The 25461-nt window shown below is 40.9% G+C and overlaps 1 protein-coding gene across 3 annotated transcripts in view; it reads left to right on the top strand.

The window, feature by feature from the left end:
* The window catches only part of CNKSR2 (connector enhancer of kinase suppressor of Ras 2), a 422681-nt gene extending 400984 nt beyond the window's left edge, over positions 1–21697 (top strand). For all 3 annotated transcript variants that reach the window (XM_040423664.1, XM_040423663.1, XM_040423662.1), the window contains 2 exons: positions 8779–8975; positions 20088–21697. In XM_040423664.1, coding sequence (XP_040279598.1) covers positions 8779–8975; positions 20088–20303 — 413 coding nt within the window. In that variant the 3' untranslated portion in view covers positions 20304–21697. The remainder of the gene's footprint in view (positions 1–8778; positions 8976–20087) is intronic.
* Positions 21698–25461: the final 3764 nt, after the last annotated feature.

Raw genomic sequence — 25461 nt, 5'->3', positions numbered from 1 at the left:
CAGCAATAGCAATGCCTCAGTTGGGCTACCCGTATTAATAATACACCTGAGCCCCTGACAGTGCCTTCAGTAATAGTAATGCCCCCATAATTCCCCCAGTAAATATGCCCCTATAGTCCCTGCTCTATTCCCCAGTAATAATAATGCCCATGTACTGCCCCTAGTAATAATAATGACCCGTAGTGCCTCAATATTAAAAATGCACCCTTGGTGACCCTAAAGAAAAACAAAAAACCTGTGGTGCTCCATTAATAACAATGCTCCCACAGTACCATGAGTAATCATACCGCCTATTGTGCCCCAGTAATATCAATGCCCCATATTGTGTCTCTGGTAATAAGAATGTCCCCACAGTGCCCCCCAGAAATATTCCCCCACTGCCCCCAGTAATGTCCCTTTAGCACCCACAGTAACATCCCCCAACTGCCCCCAGTAATGTCCCTTTAGCACCCACAGTAACATCCCCCAACTGCCCCCAGTAATGTGTCCCTACTGCCCCCAGTAATGTGTCCCTACTGCCCCCAGTAATGTGTCCCTACTGCCCCCAGTAATGTGTCCCTACTGCCCCCAGTAATGTGTCCCTACTGCCCCCAGTAATGTGTCCCTACTGCCCCCAGTAATGTGTCCCTACTGCCCCCAGTAATGTGTCCCTACTGCCCCCAGTAATGTGTTCCTACTGCCCCCAGTAATGTGTCCCTACTGCCCCCAGTAATGTGTTCCTACTGCCCCCAGTAATGTGTCCCTACTGCCCCCATTAATGTCCTTCCACTGCCCCCATTAATGTCCCTCCTACTGCCCCCAGTAATGACCTGGCGATACCCTGGGTCATCTTCTCTTCCAGATGGCATGCCTTAAAGCTCCAATAGAAAATCTGTAACAGTCTTGCACCTTCTAGGTGCCATTTGTCAGATGTGACTGCAATTTCTGCACTCCCTTTTGCTACTCCCCGGTTTGATGATTCAGGAGTCACGGCTAAGAGCAATCAAAGAGGCTTGATGACTTCAAGAACACCACACAGGCCCTTTGTTGTAGAAATGTGTGTATCTCAGCTCATAGATCCCTGCTGATTGCTCCCAGAAGAGTAGAACAGCATGAAATACAGTAGTTAACAGCTATGCTTCCAAAACCTAAAGTGTTGTGTTAACATGACTAAAGCAAACTTGTGTCCAGTACTAATAATTTTATTGGTGAGTAATGCAGCTATGTCTGGCTTTGGACTGCAGCTGGTGTTTATGTAACTCATATTAAGTCTGTCTTAGCTGCGAGGTACAGCCTGTTTTTTCAACATGGAAAGGTCATACTATATCTTGTCTATCCTGTCCTATTGCATGTCAGGTCTGCTACGTTCTCCAACAGGTTTTTTTCATGGGTATCAAGAACATCACGCAAGAACATGAAATACCACCCACAGTTTAATTATAATATTATGTGGCATGAATCAACAATATAAAAAGCCATTTAAAGGGGCTGTGGCACCATTGTACATGATGTATGTATTTTTGTATCTTTAACCAACTTGCCACCTTTAATGGGGTTTTCCAAAACTTCAAAACTGATGACCTATTCTCTGGATAAGTCGTCTGTATCCGATTGGTGGGGGTCTGAAACCCGCCAATGAGCTGCTTCAGAAGGCATCGGCTCTTCTGTGATCGCCGCTGCCTTCTTGCAACTTTTCCTAGGCCAGTGACAACACGTTCATCAGTCACATGGCCTAGGCACAGTTTAGTGATTGGGGCTGAGCTGCGATACCAAGCACAGCCACTATACAATGTATGTCTCTGTGCTTGGTAAGCATAGAAAAGGCTATGCTGCTCACAGGAGCGCCGCTTCCTTTCCAAACAGCTGATTGGCGGGGGTCCCGGGAGTCGGACCTCTACCAATCAGATACTGATGACGTATCCTGAGGATAGGTCATCAGTTAAAAAAATGTTGAAAAACCCTTTTAACTCCTTGCCCAATAGGCTTTTACTGTATGAGATGGGAGGATCCTTGTTTTAAAGACCTACTATAGTTGAATGTGTCAATACCAAAGTATTTTTTTTCAAAAGAGAATTTATTTTATTTTATTTGTTACATTTTAATTTACTGGGAATCTTATAAGGGGGTGTAAGATTTGCATGATTCTATGTGATTATATCTTCTACTAGGGTAGTGCAGTCAAATTCTCAGTGGGCTACTGGTTTGTTACTGGACACACTCCAGCTTTTGCATTTACACCTGTTGACATCAGTCTTATTTGCACTTTGTTATTTGTGTTGAGCTTATGTTTTCAATTTGCATTTTCGTCAAACATTGCTAAATTCCATTAGTCCATTTAGAACTGACAATTCCACAGCTCTGGCTGAAAAAAATACAGATGTCTGCCCAATTAATCTTCTCATCCAGACAGCCCCAGCTGATCTTCACAGCCATACTTGATCTATATAAAAGGTTAAAAAAGTACAATTACTGTATATAATTTGTTTCAAGTGTTCGAAAAAGTAATTCCAGGCCGTTAATGACATTAGAATCCTAGAAGGTCATTAAAGACCGTCTGTTTAACAGCGATGAACACCTTTACATATGATTTTTATTTCGGATTAAAAAAAAACATTTTTGTTATGGATTCCTATTACATTTTTTAGATTGGTTTCTGCAGCATGCATGTATTCCAGTACATAGCAGGCTTCAGAATCATCAGATTGATTGCATGATTCCTTGATCTTCAGTCCTTCTGTCTCCTCTCCTAGGCTGATTTATGTTCGAATTTAAGTTGAACATTTTCTATGGAGTTGGTCAATACTCAAGCCTATAGGAAAAAATTCATGTTTGAAAATTCAATTTTTGCTGGGCTATGACTTCGAATTTGTTGGCATCATTTCCTGTATGTGTTGGTTATTTAATTTCTGCTTTTGCCACCATCATTTGGCACTATGTTGCCATTATTTACAGCATTTGAGTTTTTAGCTCATTCAGGTTTCCTCTCAAGGTTTACTTGAATTCTCTTTTCTCTTGTTTTAGTCCTGTTTCTATATGGGTTGACTGCTAGTTCTTTGTCTTTTTGCTTTTATGGCTCTACTTCCAATCATACATTTATTGATGCCTGATCCCAGGTGTTCATCTAGCCTTTCTGCTGCCTGAGGCGAAAACTAAAATGGTGCCCCCCATGCCAATTTCTTAATTTAACTCCTTTACCACAATGAAAGCACTCATTGCCCATGGCCCTTCTGCTGTGCCCCTCTCTTGCCCCTACCTGGCACTCCCCTGGGCTCATTGGTGGTGCACCCCTGCCTGATCCATCCTTCTTGGAGAGTGCTTCTGTCCTACTTTCTAGTACTTCTCCACATCTTAGTGTGACAGATTTTTTATTTTTTTTTAGACTGTGTTATTAAGTTAAAATTTGTCCTTGTGGATAGCTGGTAAAAGTTTTTATACTGTTTTTTAATTTTCCCAGTTCATCTCCATTCACACAAGTACATTTTATTTTACTGTGGGGTTCTGTAATATCTAAAAGGGAAGGTTTAAAGAGTTGTCTGAGATTAGGAAAAGGGATGTGTTTTTCCCCCCGAAATGACATCATTCTGATACATGGGCCATGTTGCAATACCAGACTCAGCCAATGGACACAATTTTCACTGCTTTTGCAAAACGTAGTGCCTTTTTTATGAGCTTAGACAGCTTGTTTAATGCACTTCTATATGAAATTTCATTGGTGGCCTAGACATTAATATATCTTAATATATCTTAGCAAATATATCTTACCAAATAATCCCTAGCACTGACATGTCTGACAAAAAATAACTAATGTAACCTTACAGCCACCTGATAATACAGTAGAAAAAGTATCATAACTCTGGAAGATAGTCTTGGATAAAAAAAAAAAGAAGAAAGAAACAGAGAAAAAAAAGAAAAAATAATTTTAATCAGGTGAGCCACAGCTATAGTCTATGCAAACAGAGTGGCCCTGGAAAAATGCTAAAAGTGGCCCTATTTTGTAGTTGGGTCCAAATTGATGGAAGGCAGGACCAGCAATAGCATATTGTAGCTTATTATACCACCCCAAAAGAGCCAAATAATAAGAGTCCATCACAAAATACTGCCAGCAGCACAATTTACATCCCCAAAAACTTCCACTGGCCAGCCGTGAGGAGGTCCCAGATGGCCCCCTGGGCATCGGCCCACCAGGAAATTTCCCTGTAAGGTCTATGGCCAATCCCCCCTTGCTGGTGAAATATTCCCTTTTTGATGCTTAGTATTTTTAGTAGAGGTCTTTTACATATATGCTTCCCACTTAAGGATCAATGTTGGCTCCATTTTGAAACAATGCTGTGTGAAAGCAAGGAGAGCAAAAGCACTCAAACAATTCTGTAAAAATGTGCAAACTTTTGGAAAACACTAACACATTGCATTTATGGATCAATTTCTGTTATTACATAAGTTAGCACCTGTACAACCAGTCCGTTTATTGAACTTTAATTTACTTTTTGCAGTGAAAGAGAAAAATTGTGTCTATGTTGTGTTTCTGTTTTTGCATGTTTTCTTGGAAGTTTCTCCATTTAGCTGCACCTCTCAGATCCATAGGCTTCTCCTGATACATGATTTAAGCTGCTAACACTTTTATTAGTCAAGAACTAATTATGAATGCTCCTGATGAGCGGCACAAGGTGCCAGATCAAATTAGCAGTTTGATGGTGGCAGTACATTGTCACTGGTGAGATTTAACGCATGCACCAATTAGCATTATAAAAATACAAACAACCCAGGCTATTAGAAAATCACTGTAGAATTTACTGCCGGCCGCTTTCCAGCACAGACACGTAGACTTCTTCTTTTAGTACCGCCAACTGACTTCACACATATAATGGCTTCTGAAAACTAGGTAAACCATGAGTGTTACTGTCTCACACGGTAAAGATTCTAGATGGTACGTTCACTACATATAATTCGATGGGGTTTAACATAGTGTACACTAATTAAAACAACAAAAAAGAAAGGCATTCAAGAGAGTAACACTCATGGTTTCGTATCACACCGCCTGAAGAACGTATATAAAAGAAAATAATAGAGTATTTGTTAATGTCTGATGAAAACGGGAAAATTCTGTACATCACCTCCAGACTGGAGTGATGTAGTCCAGGATAACAATAGACCCGCTACATAACACAGTCTGGACTAAATCCTAATCCTGCTGGCACATTTGTGCTAATATCTGCAGGAGAAGGAGTCAGGACACGGTTCTTGTATTGTAACCAGGCACAGGTGCGTTCGTTTGCAGTCCTACCTAGCGCTCAACAGCAGAGCAGCTGATAGTGAATTGAGGCTGGACCGCATTCACACTTCCAGGTCAGCTGGTGCGCTGCCTGACACTTAATAAGCACCCTGCCTACAGAGCCGTGTCCTGGATGGAGATCAACGGCTCAACGCGTTTCTACGTGACATAGTCTGCCCCGTGTCATCAGGAGCAAAGGTCTCTCGATAAGGTAAGCCTGTAAAGGAAAAGTGCCCCACACTTTTGCGTGTCAAGGCTCCGGTGCTCGGCTGTTGAGCGCTAGGTAGGACTGCAAACGAACGCACCTGTGCCTGGTTACAATACAAGAACCGTGTCCTGACTCCTTCTCCTGCAGATATTAGCACAAATGTGCCAGCAGGATTAGGATTTAGTCCAGACTGTGTTATGTAGTGGGTCTATTGTTATCCTGGACTACATCACTCCAGTCTGGAGGTGATGTACAGAATTTTCCCGTTTTAATCAGACATTAATAAATACTTTATTATTTTCTTTTATATACGTTCTTCAGGCAGTGTGATACGAAACCATGAGTGTTACTCTCTTGAATGCCTTTCTTTTTTGTTGTTTTAATTAGTGTACACTATGTTAAACCCCATCTTTCTGCAATGTTAGTTATATTTTTAGTACATGTAGCTGTAAAAGCCCATATCTCCTCTGTGAAACCAATGGTATTTACACTGATGGCATATGCCACTTCTTGGAATTATTCTATAGCATGTCTATTTAGTTGATAATCCTAAAAAAAAATAAAAAATTCAGTTTAATTTACCGGCCTTTTTTTAATTTTATTTTTATGTTGATGGAACAAGTAATTTCTCCTAAAATGATATATTATAAACTGAAACAGTTATCCTGGAGTTTGATTTTGATGGACTATCCTCAGGATAGGTCATCAATATCAGATTGGCGGGGGTCCGACTCCCGGCACCCCTGCTGATCAGCTGTCAAGAGGCCACACTCTCACTGGAGATTGAATTGTATGGGACAGAGCTATGCCTTGGCCACGTGACCGATGTACAGTGATGTCACTTGCTTAGGGTACTTTCACACTTGCGTTGTTTGATTCCGGCAGGCAGTTCCGTTGCCTGAACTGCCTGCCTGATCAGGCAAACTGTATGCAAACGTATGAAAAATGCCTGATCAGGCAGAAAAATGCATTGCAATACTGGATCCGTTTTTCCGGTGTCATCAGGCAAAACGGATCAGGTATTTATTTTTTTCTCATTTTTAGAGGTCTGCGCATGCGCAGACCGGAAGGACGGATCCGGCATTCCGGTATTTTGAATGCTGGATCCGGCACTAATACAGTCCTATGGAAAAAAATGCCGGATCCGGCATTCAGGCAAGTCTTCAGTTTTTTTCACCGGAGATAAAACCGTAGCATGCTACGGTTTTCTCTTTTGCCTGATCAGTCAAAATGACTGAACTGAAGACATCCTGATGCATCCTGAACTGATTACTCTCCATTCAGAATGCATGGGGATATGCCTGATCAGTTCTTTTCCGGTATAGAGCCCCTGTGACGATCTCTATGCCAGAAAAGAAAAACACTAATGTGAAAGTAGCCTTAGGAAGGGGCCTAAGCGCTCATGGAGTATCAAATTCTCAGATAACCCCTGTAATGACTTTTTAATTATTGATTAAATTTGTTGCATTTGTTGCATTTATGCATTGTTTTTAAAGTCTGCTTGACGTTCAGTTTGAGAGAAGACGAAAACATTCCACCTTTCCTTTATGTGTTCCTCTTTTGTTTATATTGTATCACTATAAGGGCTCATGCACACGACCATATGTATGTTGCGGTCCGCAAAAAACAGATCCGCAAAAAATACGGATGATATCCGTGGGCATTCCGTATTTTGCGGAACGGAACAACTGGCCCCTAATAGAACAGTACTATCCTTGTCCATAATGTGGACAATAATAGGACATGTTCTTTTTTTTTTCCTATACGGACATACAGAAACGGGATGCACACTAAGTAACTTCTGTTTTTTTTCACGGACCCATTGAAATGAATGGTTCCGCATACGGTCCACAATAAAGAACAGAACGGACACGGAAAGGAAATATGTTCGAGTGCATGAGCCTTAAGGCTTCATGCACATGACCATATCCGTATTTCAGTTAAATCAAAATACCTTCTGCTGATATTTTCTGCATTTTTCTCACTCACATCACTAGAATGCAATACAGACCAGAGTAGGACATGTTCAACAGCCTCATGGATAGTTATGAATGGGTCAGTGTGCTATCTGCAAAAAAATGCTGATGGCACACCGAAGAAAAATACGGTCTGAGGTATGAGGTCTTAGGTTGGGTCTACACAGGGAAGCTATATCCTGGCCCAACGAGGGGCGGCCAATAGGCACATGAATTTGCTGGTTAACATTAACAGAGGCATTCCTTTCAAATTAGTGTGGCCACCGGATGCTGCATAGCAATTGCCTATGGAGATACAGCCTAATCTGTTTTTGTCAGATTATTTTGCTATTTTGAGGAAATAAAATTAGTTTTGTTGAAAGGCCAGTTAAATGGTCGGACATAGACTATATGGGAGCCACTTCCACTAAGTCACACTAAAGACACAGCTTTCATTCTCATATAGGATAGCTAATCTACATATCTTTTTTTCCCAGGGAGCGTTGCTTGTCCTATAAGAATCCCTGCCTTTTTTGGGGCTCTCCACAAGGAGAAGCAGTACTCCCGAAACCTAAGAAAGCAAATTTTAAATTGTTCAATCAAAAATAGACCTGTTTAGTGTTGTGCCATGTGGTTTAATGCATTGTTATAAACTACAATGCATATGACATTATACTGTAAGCAATGAAATATAATGTAAAGGTTTACGAATTGCATAATAGGTCTCCAAAATAGTCAAGCTGTTGGTAGCCTACAGACCCAAAGCCAATGAGAATTCTGCCATTAAGTCTTTCTATAATAATTTTTTCTGATATAGACATCCTCCAAAATGCATTACCATCCTGGTTGATCACCACTGGTGGAAAAGTAGTTCATCAGAATAAAGTGGATCTATCAGATCCCACATCTCAGTTCAGCATATGATAGAGGAGGAGTGGCTAAGCTTGGGCATATATAGTTTTCTATGATCTTTTCAGTATGTTCATGTAAAAAGCTGTTTTATAGAGAAAGCCCTTTAATGGGAACTTGCTTTAGGGCTGCTAATCCACCAGCATGCTGTAAAGCGAGTTGTATTGTCCTTAGCTTCACATGTGCAATGCGCGTGCACCCGATGCCTATGGAGATGAGTCCCAGACTCATCTCCTGTAAATTCTAATTTCGTTTTCTAGGTGATTCCATACTGCTGGGTTTCACAGAGGCATCTTTACAAAACTAAACCCCATCTACATAAAGGCATACTGGTGGTTTAGCGGCCTCAAACAAGTGACCGTTCTCTTTAACCCAATCACTAAAAAAAATATAAAAAGTTGCTGGCCTACAATTATTTGGTAGTTAATGTTGCTCCATTCCTTCTGTTTTCATGATAGCAGACACTGTAGACGAGAAGCCAGCAGACTCTTTACAAGATCTCTACAGGGCCCTGGAAAAGGCCAGTTTGTCCCCACTTGGAGAACAGCGACTTTCAACCAAATTGGAGTACAAGAAGTCTTTTATTAAAAGATGTAGTGATCCAGTAGTCAATGAAAAACTTCACAGACTGCGAATTTTGAAAAGCACTTTAAAGGTAGGAAATTAGAAAAGAAATTGTAAGCCAAACTTGGGACCCTTATTAAAGTGGCAAGTTGTTTGTAACCTAGTCAAAAATATGTTGAAAAGAGATGTACAGGGCAGGTGTTTGTTTAAGGGCACATTCTTTTTATCTGGGCATTAAACGTAGTTTTTGTTCTGCATATTTATAACAATTCAATCACATTATTTGGCTTGCAGTTTGTCTTTCTCCACACTATGGTGCAGAAAACTTATTTTAATCCAGAATTAAAGGGTCACACTAACTTCAAAAAACATTTTATATGTCATAGAGACAAATCAAAAGTTGGGGATCTGAGTGCTGATACACTCACCGATCATCAGAACGAGGGTCTCGATCGATTGTCTCGATTCAGTCCTCGCCGATCAAAAGTTTTTTTAAAAAGTTAGTGACCCTTTAATACCAATTATCTGTAAAAGTAGAGAACCTTGAAGGTGGCGTTCCATCCAAATTCCAAAGTAAAAAAAAAATATACCAACTCATAAAAGTCTAAGAATGTATTTCTGTTCCGTTTTGGGTTTATGAGAATTTATATTATTTTGTACTTCTGTGCTAAAGTCAGATGTCAGACTACCAAAAAGACTGGACTAGTGAGCAGTGAATTAAAATGGTGATTAGAGAAATAGTGGGCAAATAAAGCTGAGTAACAAAAAAATATATATTTTTCCATTATAATCCACAGATTACAAAAACAGACAACCCCTTTAAGAGGGTTATCCCATCATTAATGTAAAAAATGAAAATGTGACCTTATATAGTACACGGCGATCTCGTTCTAACAAAGCTAGAACCTGTACCTCACATGGATCCAGAGATCTCCCCATTCATTGCACCAATTGCTCTGTTAGATTTATTTCAAGCTGGCAGCTCAGGGGTTTATCTTTTCTCAAGGGGTGTATCTTTTATCAGGGGAAGTGTCCTTTCTGCTGCAGCTCTCTTCCTGTAATTGTCACAGCTTCTAACAGTAGGTACGGCTGATGGTAGCTGAATGATGCAACTGAGCATGTGTGACCACCTCAGCGATGTTACTGAGGTAGACAGCCTGTGTCTCACGAAAAACTTGTGTAGGCATGGAGCGTGGGTGGAGCTGAAGGAAAATAATGACGTCTAAGAAGAGGGGCAGAGTAAAAAATGCAAGGTGAGGTAATACTAGAGATTAAGAGGTGGTCTTTTGTAAGAGGCGGGCTTGGGCAATTGGAGGAGGTGGTCCTGTGCTGTTGAAACCATTGGTGACACACTGCTGGGCACTTTGGACCTCTTTTGTATTCCAAATAAAATGCATTTTCTGGAGTTTGAAAGTGCAGATAAAGCTAGCAAAGGTATAGTTGAAATAATGTTAGATGGATGTACTTTGAATTGACGTTGCTTAGATATAGTAGAATAGTATCCTTTAAAGGGAGTCTTTCACCTAATCTGAGCGTTTTAGACCGCTCAGATCAGGTTATAGACTCTTTGACCCTCATTACAATCATACCTTTCTCTTCTGTGTCCCTCGTCCAGATCATGAAAATAACACTTTTTAAACTTATGCAAATGAGCTTCTAAAGGTGCCCAGGGGCAGCGTTACTGGGCGATGTGCCCAGAAAAACACACCTCCAGCCGGCGGACGTCATGAGCGGCACCAGAGGACGGCGGGCTGGGAACTGGCCCGCACCTGGGCACTGCTCTGCCCATTATCGGCAGAGTAACAGCTTTTCATATTGCGCATGGGCCGGACAACTAAAGATAGCCGGCCGGCGCATGCGCAATATGAAAAGCATTTAGGATTAAATAGGATTTCCCACAGGCATTTTAAGTATACATTATACATTTATTGTGATAGTTTTATGTAAAGTGGAGAACTCCTTTAATGAAGAGCACAGCCAGTTCCCTACTGTTTTTGTAGGACATTTGGGTGTTAGGACCTCTGCAGGTTGTCATTCAGCATTGCCAGTAGTTTATACACAGTGCATTTACACCACTATTGTGGTGTAAATAAGACGCAAGTTATGGTGCACGCCATATGTGTATCATAATTTGCAACTTCGTAACCCTCTCACCACTTTACCAAAGTATGAGAAAAGGGGTCGGGCTTTGCCTGGATTTACTGTAACTTACACCAGTTTCTAGTATAAGTTATCGGTCTGCAATCCGGAAGGTGCGGTGCGTAACAGTGGAACGGATCGGAATCATTACAGAGGGCTTCAGTGGGTTTTCTGTTCGTGCCTCCGCACCGCAAAAATTAGCACATGCACTGCGTTGGTGCCCGAGCATTATGGACTGCAGCCCTGCTAGAGATTGAATACATTTACAGAAGCCACAGTGTTATCTTGGTTATCTTGTGACAAAACCCATTGAAATCCATTGAAAAGTTAGTTTTCTTTTTCTTGCTATTCTTTACTTAAAAGGGTTGTCCGGGTTCAGAGCTGAACCCGGACATATCTATTAATTTCACCCAGGCAGCCCCCCTGATATTAGCATAGGAGTATTTCATCCTCCGATGTTCTGCCTTGCCCTGTGCAGGATCGCGCAGGGCAAGTGCTTTTTTATTTACAATAACACACTGCTGGGCGGAGGCTTTCACCCAGCAGTGTATTCGGTGACATCACTGGCTCTGATGGGCCGGCTTTATCGCTGCCCTAGCTTTTTTACAGGCTAGGGCAGCACTAAAGCCCATCCATCAGTGCCGGTGACATCACTAGGCTTACTGCTGGGCGGCAGCCTGAAGGGAGAGCCTGGTACGTCACCGGATCTCCTGAAAATGCCTTTGCCCTGCGCGATTCAGCGTAGGGCAAAGGAGAGCATCGGAGCATGAAATCTTAGTAGGGATGCCTTGGTGAAATTATGGGTATGTCCGGGTTCAGCTCTAAACCCAGACAACCCCTTTAATGCATTAACCATCAAATTTAGCTCGGCTGCATCTGTACATTAACAACATACTCTGGGAGATTTCCTCAATGTAAGGTCCAAATGCAATGTTAACATAGCCTAAATTGCAAGTGCTGTATTAAAGAGGTCCACTTCAGATGATCTTTTTCTATTTCACTGTCTCTTATTTTTCACTGTCTCTGTATGCTGTTGAATTATCCAAAGAAATAGTGAAATGTCCCAAGAAGTCACCATACCAGACATCCTCTTTAAAGGAATTTTTTCTTTCTTTGGTTCCTTACCTTGGTTACTATTCTGCTTTATATACTGTACTATACATATAATCTTTTTGATATGAGCAGCGTTTTTTCCTTGCATTCATTTTCATGGATTTCTGTAGGTGTGTACGTGCCAATCACATTTAGTATTTAAATAAAGTTATTGGTGACTCCAGGAAGTTGTAAAGCTCTCTAAATTGCTGACTTTTAAACCTGGAATAAAGGTGCTTATATTTCAAAGAACAGCATTATTTATGACTGAAAGTTTTTTCACAAATCATCATTTCTTTGAGTGATTTGTGCTCATAAAGAATGATCTACATACGATTATTTTGATAAAGTGAACTGAAAAGAAATAGCTTATTCAGCAAGCTCATACATATGCATATACTATTTGAAAGGGACAAAAATAGTAAGCTGCGGAAACTTAATGGTGCCATTTGTTTAAAAAAAATGGAAGTCTGCGTGAAACATGAGGATTTCAATCATCACTTTTGAATAACTCGCCATAGCAGGGATTCTTTGGACCACCAAACCTAATATAAAAATAATGTAGCTACATAACCTAATGTAAAAATAATGTAGCTACATTTGCATTTTTAGGCCAAAATATAACAAAAATAACAATGAACCTGTTTCTCAACTCCCCCCATGCCTGCCGGTGCTTTTCCCACACTGCTTCAGTGATTGATTGATGCAGCCTATCCTAGTGTTGAGTACAGGACAAGAACAGCAGAGCAGCTGTGACCAGAGCAGTATTGGAATGGCAGTGGTGGGGAATCATTGGAGCTGAGTAATGATTCCTTGTGATTTCTAAAATGTTCTGGCCCTTTTATTTTTAAATCTAATCTCCCTTTAAACCCCTTTAAATCTCTGGGGATAGACGCCTACTGGCTTAGTAACATTTAAAGGGGTTGTACAAAAAAAAAGGACACTCGGCAAACCTGATGGTCAGAAATTTGTACATTAGATAAGTTAGGTCTAGCAAAAGAAATTATATTTACAGACATACCTAGTTCTGTTCTGGCCCCCTTTGTTTACATGCAGTTGCAAAGCTATTTGGCATGTAAAAACTTTGACGTTCTTCTGATGAATATTTGGGATTGTCAGCTAAGACTGCCTTTCCCACCCTCTGCACTGATTGTGCTGTTCTTCCCTGTAGTCACAGATCTCACACACACATTCTTTCTTCTGGTTGCTCTCCTGGCCACTTACATCTTGCTGCTTCTACCATTTATACAGGCAGAGTTTTTACTTGGCACTATGAAGTGCTAGAGTCCCTGAAGCAGTAGTCATGCATGCCAACTTTCAAGTTTATGTGACTGACAAAGTTGAGTAGATTGCTTACTATCTCCCTGGCGATCCAGTACAGTTGAAAAAAGGAAAAGGATTTTCCAGCATTTTCACAAATGTTGTCAACCCCCCCCCCCCCCCCCACACCCCACCACTTCCCACCAGACCAGTGCAAGGGAAGCATACTTAACTGCTTGCTGCTGCTTGGTTCTGGCTCCTTCTATTCACCAGGGCATTCGCCGTGCTCCACTTCCCTCTTGTAAACTTCCAGGCATGGACGAAGGTCCCATGTGTTGCTGCAATCTGTGACTAACCACAGAAGTGGAAAGTGACCCATTCTGCTTTAAAGTTACTTCTTTCTCACTTTGAAAAAAACATTACTTTTTAATAGAAATAAAAATGTGTTGTGAACAGAGCCTCAGGGCCCATGTTTAACTAAATGCTACTTTGGGTGATTATGCAGTATACTGTAGCATGCCTTCACTGGAGACAGAGCATGCAACTACTACGGGGCCAAGCGGGAAGGGGAGGCCCATCGCTGCACTTTGTCTTCATGATATTAAAACTCTGCATTTTTGTACTGCCGCCACTAGGCTTAGCTCAATGCAATGAGATTATTTTAGCTTCAAGTAAATTGTAAATGCATAAATACCTGTGCACTGAGCTCCCCCTAGTGGTGGCTTGAGGCAGTCATCTTTATAATAGAAGGGAAGCTGGAGACTTATCAATGTATATTGCTAATTCTCTGGTGTAACTACATAGAAAAATATGGCGATCAGAATGAGCACCATATTTTTTAAGCACCTGTTCCACTTTTTCCGACATAGAAGTTGAATAAAGTGGGTAAGGTGAAGGGACACTTTTTTTTTTCTTACAGTTTATTAAAATTAAAATTTCTTATGCTTGATAGAAATAAAATTGGTAGAAATCTGGGGCATTGCACTTTGTATTGCCTGTGATTGTCGCAAGCCTATTTGGGGGGGGGGGGGGGGGCATGCAAAGTTTTGCTATGAGGCCCTATTAGATTTGTGTATTTTACACCCTTTGAGGGACAGCACACATTCTCGGAGCCAGTTAGCCAAAAGTCCTGTTTAGGGCTGTTTTCTTTTGATGCCTATGGAGGTTAAGGCCCCCATGTACATTAGGTATGTTCCTGTCAGCTGGACCTGCTTATAATGTGCGTGGAGAGCCCCCTGACTCTTACTTGACAGTTGATGTTGGGGAGAATGGAATTGGGAACACTGAATGTTAGTTGGCTGGCAGTGGCTTTCTCCTCTGCCCCCACTAAAAACACATTTGGCCAAACCGAGAATTTTTACAGCCAAGGGGTTAGTTTCCTATTGGTGTTATATATACACACAGTAAAATGGCCTGATTTCTGAAATGCTTTGAAAGGGACAGTTGCAACCAGGAATTCCTAGCTCTCACTCCTTGCTTGTATTAATTTTATACTGATGGGAGCTGAATCAGGACAGTACAGTAAATTCAGAATCCCACTCTCCAAATGCTGTATTACTATATTATTTTAACATTAATGCTCTATAAATAAAGTTATGGATATATTAACTGTGATATCAGCAAACTGGAGATTTTATTACATTTGATGTGCTGGGTTCTGGATTTACTGTGTGTTGAGACTTTTTAAGAAATAGTTCAGGTTTACATTACATGAAACATACAAATTAGCTAATATCAGTCAGACCGGAGAGCTGATGGGTGACTGGTGTGGCTGGTATGAGCTGATTTGCATGCTTTGTTCCCATGCAGCATTGCCAGAAAATTAAGGTGCCCATATACCTTCAATAGCTGTGAGCTGAATGATCATTCAGTCAACATCTATCTCTCCCACTTCACCATGTGCATACACACTTGGTTCGGAAAATCGTGTAGGTTTTTTTTTTTTTTAACAGGGAGAGAAAGCCACTGCCAGACACCTATGATAGTGGCTTATTTTCGAGGAGGATAAAAGGATCAGGCTTCTAAATATGCTGGCCTGGCGGGTACAGTTGGGAGCTCATGCACATTAGATTATGAGCCAGTGCCGCCCAAAGTAGTGGGTTTGGCCAACAATACTCTGTTTATGGGAGCTTTAAAGTGGTCCGACATGCCACACTCCCACGATCAGCTGCTTAATTGTAGCTCTGAAGCTAATGAATTGAATGGGAACAGGGCTGCAGTTATTAGGTCTGTCCACTACACAATGGACACAGCTGTTTAATTCCAGTGACACCCCAAAACAACTGATTAATGGGTTTCCGGGATGTCGGGTACTACTGATCAGATATTGATGGCCTATCCAGAGAACAGATCACTAGTATCAAAATCCTGGACGACGTCTTTAAGACTCCATTCACCACTAAGCCATCAAGTCGCTTCAGTGAGTGTCCCTCACCCTTCCCTAAATGACATGAAACATAAATTATGAAAGTGTGTTTTGAAGCCTTGTAGTCTGACAAGACCATGCTTTCCGAGGTCAAGGAGACATTTGCTGCTGGAAAGACCATCTAGAAAATACATTGAAGGTACTGGGCAGGAGACCATTTGTCATTTAAGAAATATCATGACGTCTTGGTTTCCAGACTGTTCAGGGTTTTTTTTCTCCTCTTGCTCTATTTGAGAGAACTGAGGTAATTTAAACCTGAAATTCTGAATTTAAGCTGGTAGATGTCAGTCTTGTGAGGTAACTTAATACATAAGTGTGTGCAGACACAGGCAAGAGGCTTCAGACCAAACACCAGAAAGAAGAGTAACCATGGGATGCCTGCTGGTTCCAAAAATATATTTTAAGAATCTTGATCTTTTGCATTGATCTTCTGCGTGCACAACAATATTTTAAGAGAATGGTGCACAAAATGAAAAAATATATATATAATTAAAATTATATTTGAACTCCTATGTTATAGAAATTCTTTAATTGCTTTTTGACCAAGAAATTTTGATGTAGAAGCCAATTGTACATGATCCTTATAACAGTTGTATAGCTGGATCAATACATTTATATTGGATTTTGCTAGAAGTAAAGATGACCTTGGGGCCTTGCTGGTCTACAAATAGACATGCACATATGATAACATTGTGAAAAATTGTATATATCAGATCTATTAAGAATTGTGTTGTACAGTTGCACTATATAATTCTTAATTATCAACATTGCACAGATGGATCTGGATAAATTGAAGGCTTGGGCAGAGAAGATAAATGAGGTTTAACACTGATAAATATAAGGTTATGCATATGAGAAGGAAAAATACATGTCAAGATTAGTGTCAGGCAGCTGCTGCCCTTTAAAAGAGGCTCAGAAGCACATGATGGGAACATAATTCTACCACTGTACAAATCACTAGTCAGACTGCACATGGTATATGGTGTACAGTTTTGGCAACCATTGCAGAAGTAATATGTAGTAGACTTTGAGCAGGTTCAAAAGCAAACTAAAGTAATAAATGGAATGAGAGGACACAGTTCTCAGGGGCGGACATACCGCATGTGCATCCGGTTCGGTTGCACAGGGGCCTAGAGCAAGAGGGGGCCCCTTCTTACCGGCGGCAGGGGGAGATGGGCACTTCCATTGTGGAAGCGCTCATCTCTATTAATCTGTATTGCTGTCCTTAGGACGGCAATACAGATGGATGCTGCGGCGGGGCAGGGGAGAGGTGTCTCCCTTCCCCAGTCTTCTTATAGGTTCCAGGCCTAGTGCCAATAGCCTATCAGAGGCCGACGCAGGCGGCGCAATGACATAATGGCACTGTCTGAGCCGTACAGCACAGGACACAGGCTGGAAGAGGCCTGCATCGCATCGCTGAAAGCAGCAAGGAGGTAAGTAATAAGTAAATGTGTTTATTTATTTTTTATTTACGCTTTGCTAAGGGCCCTATCTGGTACTCATGGAGGCATCTACTGGTGCCCTATATTATGTACTGGCACACATGGGGGGCACTATGGAGGAGGAGGAGCACTATGGGGGCCCTATTTTAAATACTGACACACATGGGGGGCACCATGGAGGGGGGAGTACTATTTGGGCCCTATTTTATATACAGGGACACATGTGGGGGCACTATGGAGGGGGAGGAGCACTATGGGGGCCCTATCTTATTTACTGGCACACATGGGGGGAACTATGGAGGGGAGGAGCACTATAGGGAGCCCTATCTTATATACTGGCACACATGGGGGAACTATGGAGGGGGAGGAGCACTATAGGGAGCCCTATCTTATATACTGGCAAACATGGGGGGCACTATGGAGGGGGAGGAGCAATATGGGGGCTTTATCTTATATACTGGCACACATGGGGGGCACTATATAGGGGAAAAAAACACTATGGGGGGCCCTATCTTATATACTGAGACAGATATGGGGGGAGAAGCACTATAGTGACCCTATCTCATATACTGGCACACATGGGGGCCACTATGGAAAATGGGGGAAAAGGAGCACTATTGGGGTCATTATATAGGGGCATTATACTTGCACACATTATGGGGGCATTTTAGACTGGCACATTGTCAGTCACCATAGAGACAAGGGGAGGTGCACTTTTGGTGCACGGTATAGGAGTATTTTATACTGGCGCAAATTATCGGGCATGACGGGGACTTTGGTTCAACTTAGTGGGGGCACTAAGAGTTTTTTGGGCACACAGTAGGGGGCATTGGCACACATTATGAGGGTACTATGGGGACATTGGCTCTACAGGGGGCATTAAGAGGAGGTATTTTTTTATACTGCCACACAAAAGGGCACTTTTATGTACTGGCGCACATTATAAGGGGGCATTTTTCTACTGTTACACAAAGAGTTATAAAGAGAATTATTACTGCCGGTTGGCTTTATTACAGTTGAGGGACTATGAGGAACTTGAATACTAGTATGAGCACTATAGGAGCATTATTACTTCTGGGAAACAGTGGGGGCACTATTACTGTTACGTGTTGTCTGGTAGATAATCATTTCTATTGGTGGGATTTTGGGGAGCACTGTTATTTTGGTGGGCACCCTGGCATGATATCAGCTTAGCACAATTATTTTTGGGGAACATTATGTTTACACTATTAGAATCATAGACACTGTTTCCTGGGCGCAGTTATTTTTTAGGACGCTGTGTGCCAATAATGATTGAAGGGGAACTATCTAACTATCTGTGTGTAACTAGTATATGGAACTCAGCAGGCACAATATTAGAGGGGTGTTGATTAGGTGGGAGGATGATGGAAAACTAGGAAACTAAGATGTCTGTCTGTCAAACCCTGCCGAGAGAAGAGATGACTGAAAAAAATCATAATGGCTGTGTGGTCTGAAAGGAGAAAATGAGGACGGAGAACATCTACATCAAAGAAGACATCACTGGATGGAAGAGGTATGTGGACCTGTATTAGGCTACCTTCACATCTGAGTTAGTGATTCTGGCAGGCTCTTCCAGCAGAGCACAGCCTGCCGGAATGCTCCAGCACTGCTGAATGCTCGGGCTCAGACATGTCCTCCTGATGGGACATGTTTGCTAATCTCTCAATTTTAACATCAGTTTGAGGGCTTAGGAAGATCTCAGAGTGCACCTGTCCTTGTTGCTACTAGACTGTTGAATGCAGACAGAATGTCTGCTGGCCCCATTAACTATAATGGGGTCTGGCAGAGATCCGGCCACAATCTGGCAAAAATGCAGAGAATCAGCGGGACACAAACCACTGCATGACTGAGTTTCTGTCCGGCCAATTCCTTGCATTCTTTGCCGGATCAGGCGGCCGGAGCCTAGTGCTGCAGGTGTGAAAGTAGCCTTAACCTGTATGTTTTGTATTGCTATAAGTAATGTTAGGACAGAATTGGTTATGTTGAGAACTTGGCTTGGAGGGGAGGGGGCCCAGGCACATTCTTTGCACAGGGACCCTCTGCTGTCTGTGTCCGCCCCTGCTCAGGGTTATTTAGTTTAAATGTCTATTTGTACACAGGGTTGTAGCTATAACAATGGGGCATCCTCTACATCTAGAGTAAAGGTGGTTTCTACACCGACATAGGCAAGGATTCCTTAGTCTGAAAGCAGTGAGAGTAGGGAACTTTATGCCAGAACAGTCTGGATACATTTCTTGATTTTAACAGTATTACAGATTATGGTTACTAGATTTCTGGAGATGGTTTCTTTATCCAAGGATTTATTCTGAAGCTGTGTGCATAGAGGGCAGCCTCTGAAAACCATGGGGAGCCAAATAAGTGAAGGGGTTGTCCAGCATTTTCTAATTGATGGCCTATCCTCCGGAAAGGCCATTACTAGCTGGTCGGCAGGAGTATGGCACTCTGCACCCCCACTGACCAGCTGTTCTGTGTAGCTCTATTGGCTCTACAGTAGTGTAATTCCGGTGACAGAGCTACATAGAGTAGCTGATCGTCAGGAGTGTGGGATGTTGGACCGGCCATCACTTAGAAAAGGTGGGAAACCCCTTTAAAAGGTATTCTCCAGGTCTGGGTTGTCAAATCTCTAAAAAAAACAGCTGATCATAGGGGGTTTTAGGAGTCATCAGACCCCCACTGGTCAGATACTGTGACCTATCCTGAAGATACGCTATCAGTATCAAATCCTGGAAATCCTCTAAGTTAACATGATCCTTGAAGTTGTGTTTTATATGGGCTGGTTTAACTTTAAGAATAACAATATTCTGTTCTTTGATTATTTTTTCAGGCCAAAGAAGGAGAAGTAGCTATTATTGATAAGATTCTGGAAAATCCAGACTTGACATCTAAAGACTTTCAAGAATGGAAGCAACTATATCTTGACCTTTTTTTGGACATCTGTCAAAAAAGTGACGTAAAGAACTGTGAAAGCGTTTCTTCTGAAGTGGATGCTCTTATTCAGTCTCTGTCTCTCACGCATTCTTATATTGAAACGCATGTATAATTGTTGTATTCTCTGAATCTGCTCCATGGAAATTTTTCTATCTGAAATGAATATATGCGAAGTCTGGTAATATATATATTTTAATGTTTGCTGACTTATGTGGCGTAAGCATTATATTGCCAAGATGCCATTGTCTTATTTTGGCATTTGTAATTTTTTATTGCTATCAGTGCTATGCTTTGTGTTATTTTTGTGGTACAAAATGAATAAATAATATGTATTCAATATGTTGGTCAAGCTTAGGGCTTTATATTTGAAGCAAACTAACTTTTCTATGACACAGATTATTTCTGGGTAAAAATTATTTGGCAAAAGACAAAAATAATTTTTTTAATAAACATTTAGAGAAATATATATCGTAATTGTAATAATGCCTCAGATAGAAAATATGAAATGCTGCAGTTGTATTTATTTTTCCGAGTATAAGAGTAAATTGTATAATGGCGTTCGATTAAATTTATAGTACAAGTTTGTTAGTGTGTTACATGTAATATTCTTATAGGCTCTGTTCACACAGTAGCTGCATGGCTTCCATTCATGACGGCCATGACATCTATTATGGATCCTTTCTCGGCATATAATAGATCCCACTGACTTATAATGGGGTCTCTTAGGTTTCTGTCAGTGTCCAGTATTTTAAAGCACATTCCTTATCCCTTTGTAAAAATACTGGAACCTTTGATGGAAGTGGCATAACCCACAAATGTGAATGGATCCTTAATGTGAAGATACTCTGGGAAATATATTTGTTGCTACAATCTTAGCCATAATGCACATAGAAAATAGTGCTAGATATTTTGTATTGCTGGATGACTACCTCCTGAAATACAGTTTGTCCCATCTTTTTAAAGTGTTGTCCATAGTGAGATAGTTTCAAAATTATTTATTAGAAATAATTCCTATGAGAAACTGTTTCTATGAAACATTACCTAACAAATTGTTTATCTGCACAATGTTATTGGCTTCATTAGAATCAGACGGCAGATAACTGGCCGCATAAATATAAAAAAATAAAATGTTTGTTGCATGTAGCCTTTTCCACAAATAACACCACAAGCAAATGCCATTTTGAAGTGTAAGCTAAGTACACAAGCTCCATACATTCTTTGTGCAGAGCCAGAGTATGGCACCTTTTGGACTTTATGGCGCTGTACTATACTTCTATGTGCTTTTTATTTCATATGGGGGCCCATGGCTTTTTTTTTTTTTCTGTTAAAGGGGTTGTTCGGGTTCAGAGCTCCAATGCTCTCCTTTACCGGTCTCTCCTTAGGGCTGCCAGGCGGAGGCTTCCGACCAGCAGTGAGCCCGGTGACGTCACTGGCACTTATAGGCGGGTTTTAGCACTGCCCTTGCCTGTAAAACCGCTAGGGCAGCGCTAAAGCTGGCTCATCAGAGCCGGTGACGTCACCAAACATACTGCTGGGCGGAAGCTTCCGCCCAGCAATGTATTATTGTAAATAAAAAAGCCCTTGCCCTGCGCTATCTAGCGCAGGGGAAGGGAGAGCATCGGAGCATGAAATGCTAACATCAGTGGGGCTACCTGGGTGAAAATATGGTTATGTCCGGGTTCAGATCTGAACCCGGACAAGCCCATTAAGTTGCATAGGACTCAAACAAAAAAAAATAAAAGCCGTATTAAAGAGGTATTTGCTTTAGGTCTTGGTTTGCAAGAAATTGAAGGATGTAACCTATGATTATTAAGGTAGAGCTCTAAAAAAAAAATATCTGTTAAGTAAATAATTAAATAACTAAACTGGCAAACAAGTTAATTACCTATATACTATATGTGTTATCAGCCAGCGAGCGGAATTTCCATTAAAAGGGTTGTCCCATGAAAAATATTCAACATTTTTTAAAGCATCACCTGGATCTGTATACATATTTAAACATTTAGTATAGCCGCTGAGTTATTCAATAAAATGTATTTGTATAGTGCCACCTGTTTGCTGTTTTTCTAATATCTCTGTCCATCTGGTTAAGGTGGTCACACATGCTCAGTTCCATTCTTCAACTGTCACCAGCACTGTCTTCTGTTTGAGGCTGTGACAGTTACCAGGTGCAAGCTGCAGCAGAAAGGAAGTGCCCCCTGAGAAAGGACACCCCCTGAGATGCCAACTTGATATACATTTAGCAGAGCAATTGGAGTAATGAATGGGGAGAACTCCATGTACAGGGCTGGATCTAGCCTTGCTAGAAAGAGATTGTCATACACTATAGGAAGTCTGTTTGTGTTTTTATATTAACCATGGGATAACCCCTTTAATACAATAGGCATTCGGTATGTGGGTTTGATACAAATCCATTTATTTAATATTGAGCTCTTACTGTGACCACAGAATTTTCTTTCAAATATATAATCATGCATGTTCCCTGTGGGTGGCTTGGGATTCAACTGCAATACCTTAAACTATTCTCGTACATGGTTGAAGTCACACAGAAATGTTGAACAGTGTATGTCAATAAGAACTACATAAAATATGACCACCTAAATTAAATATATATAAATATTATAAATCCATAACCAATATGGTATCTTACTGGTTGAGACTGGTCAGAGGATTATCTTTCTGGAGTTTCTAAAACCATGATAAATTGCTACAATGATCTCATTTGATATATAGTACTATGTGATCTCACATTGACCAATCAGCTGTGTCAGGCAGCCGCGGTGGAGCAGAAGCAGAAGCCTATGAACAATCTATTTTTTCCAGGGCCAACGTATTTAGCTCACCTTACCTCCCATTAACTTAAATGGGAGATGAGCTGCAGTACCCCAGTGTGGCCACTACACAGTCTACGAAGTTGTCTGCTTCCAGCTCCACACATTATATAGTTTATGGGGCCAGCGGTTGCTTGAAACAGCTGATTGGTGGGGATGGCAGGTGTTGAACCCCCATTGATCGGATATTGATGAACTATCCTAAAGATAGGTCATCAATGTCTGTACCCTGTTCAACCCCTTTAAAGAAGACCTTTCAGCTCCCCTGACATATTGGTTATAGTAAATATTAATTTTCCTTATAAAAGAATAATTCTGGTCTGGAGCATCTTTTCATTGATCTTTTTGTGGTCTTCTGCTATTCCTTCTGGAATGTAGAAATACATTGACAACTGCCCATTATAATTCCCATTGTCCATGGGGTATGACACGATCAGTGGTGATAGTGTCAAACTGTGTAGGAACACACCCTATTGACACAGGGACCCCCAACTGCTTAAAAAAAGTGCTTGTAGCTCCTATCTGATGAGAGACCACTGGTCTGTTCATTATACAGTTAGATTGCTTCAGCAACTTTGTTTTAGCAGTCAGATCTCCACTCATCTTTTATCCCCATCTCTCCTACTCCTCCTCCTTCCAATGAAATGAGACAGAGAAGCTAACCTAATAGGGAGCATGTTTTAGGGTCAAATTTGGTGTTTATACACTTTTTCTACCTTCTTACATGTTACAGATTCATGTCTAGATATTAGATCATGGTTGTGTGTATGTACGGGAAGGGGGGGGACTCAAGCAAGAGCATTATTACTGTAGATAAAAATTACATACAGTACAGACCAAAAGTTTGGACACACCTTCTCATTCAAAGAGTTTTCTTTATTTTCATGACTATGAAGGCATCAAAACTATGAATTAACACATGTGGAATTATATACATAATAAACAAGTGTGAAACAACAGAAAATATGTAATATTCTAGGTTCTTCAAAGTAGCCATCTTTTGCTTTGATTACTGCTTTGCACACTCGTGGCGTTCTCTTGATGAGCTTCAAGAGGTAGTCCCCTGAAATGGTCTTCCAACAGTCTTGAAGGAGTTCCCAGAGATGCTTAGCACTTGTTGGCCCTTTTGCCTTCACTCTGTGGTCCAGCTCACCCCAAACCATCTCGATTGGGTTCAGGTCCGGTGACTGTGGAGGCCAGGTCATCTGGCGCAGCACCCCATCACTCTCCTTCATGGTCAAATAGCCCTTACTTTCAAAGTTTTCCCAATTTTTCGGCTGACTGACCTTCATTTCTTAAAGTAATGATGGCCACTCGTTTTTCTTTACTTAGCTGCTTTTTTCTTGCCATAATACAAATTCTAACAGTCTATTCAGTAGGACTATCAGCTGTGTATCCACCTGACTTCTCCTCAACGCCACTGATGGTCCCAACCCCATTTATAAGGCAAGAAATCCCACTTATTAAACCTGAGAGGGCACACCTGTGAAGTGAAAACCATTTCAGGGGACTACCTCTTGAAGCTCATCAAGAAAATGCCAAGAGTGTGAAAAGCAGTAATCAAAGCAAAAGGTGGCTACTTTGAAGAACCTAGAATATGACATATTTTCAGTTGTTTCACACTTGTTTGTTATGTATATAATTCCACATGTGTTAATTCATAGTTTTGATGCCTTTAGTGTGAATCTACCATTTTCATAGTCATGAAAATAAAGAAAACTCTTTGAATGAGAAGGTGTGTCCAAACTTTTGGTCTGTACTGTATATGCTGATGGTCTATCCTAAGAATACAATGTGTGATTGGTGGGTGTCCAAAGCCCAGAGAGTCCCATCTCTAAGATTTAGTTATTTTGATCTGCTGATGTCAACCCATAAGAGAAAGACTCAATTGATCACACATTGATATCTCTAATCCTTTAAAGGGGTTGTTCAGGCTCTAGATATTGATGACTTATGTTTAGGATAGGTTATGAATATCACATCAGTGGGGGATCAGCTGTTCTGACCAGCCGCCAGCACCGCAAATAACACAATGGAAGGAACCGGAAGCAGACAGCTCTGTCCACTGTATAGTGGTCATTCTGGATTACTGCAGCTGAGCTCCCATTCAAGTAAATGCACAATATAATAGGAATTTTATTTTACTATATTTTTTCATTTGATGTTTTTTGTAATATATAATATTGAACTACATCCTCTATTTTCTTAGTTATTAAAAGTATTTGCAGACTTTTACACTAAAGGGTATCTGAGGACTAAACAAAATTTTAGAAAGAGATACATAGGTAAATATTTTTGGAAATATTTTTTAGTTTTGAATGCCAAGTTAGAAAGCCATAATACCCATATAAAAAGTAATTGCCCTTATTTTGACCTGACTTTAGTAACTCTAGTAACTGAATTTAGTAACTCTAAGAAGATAAAAAAATATTATATATT

This window comes from Bufo bufo, chromosome 3 (assembly GCF_905171765.1).
Source record: "Bufo bufo chromosome 3, aBufBuf1.1, whole genome shotgun sequence".
Lineage (NCBI taxonomy): Eukaryota > Metazoa > Chordata > Amphibia > Anura > Bufonidae > Bufo > Bufo bufo.
Note: the sequence above shows the minus strand (reverse complement) of the source record. Positions and strands in the feature narration are given on the sequence as shown.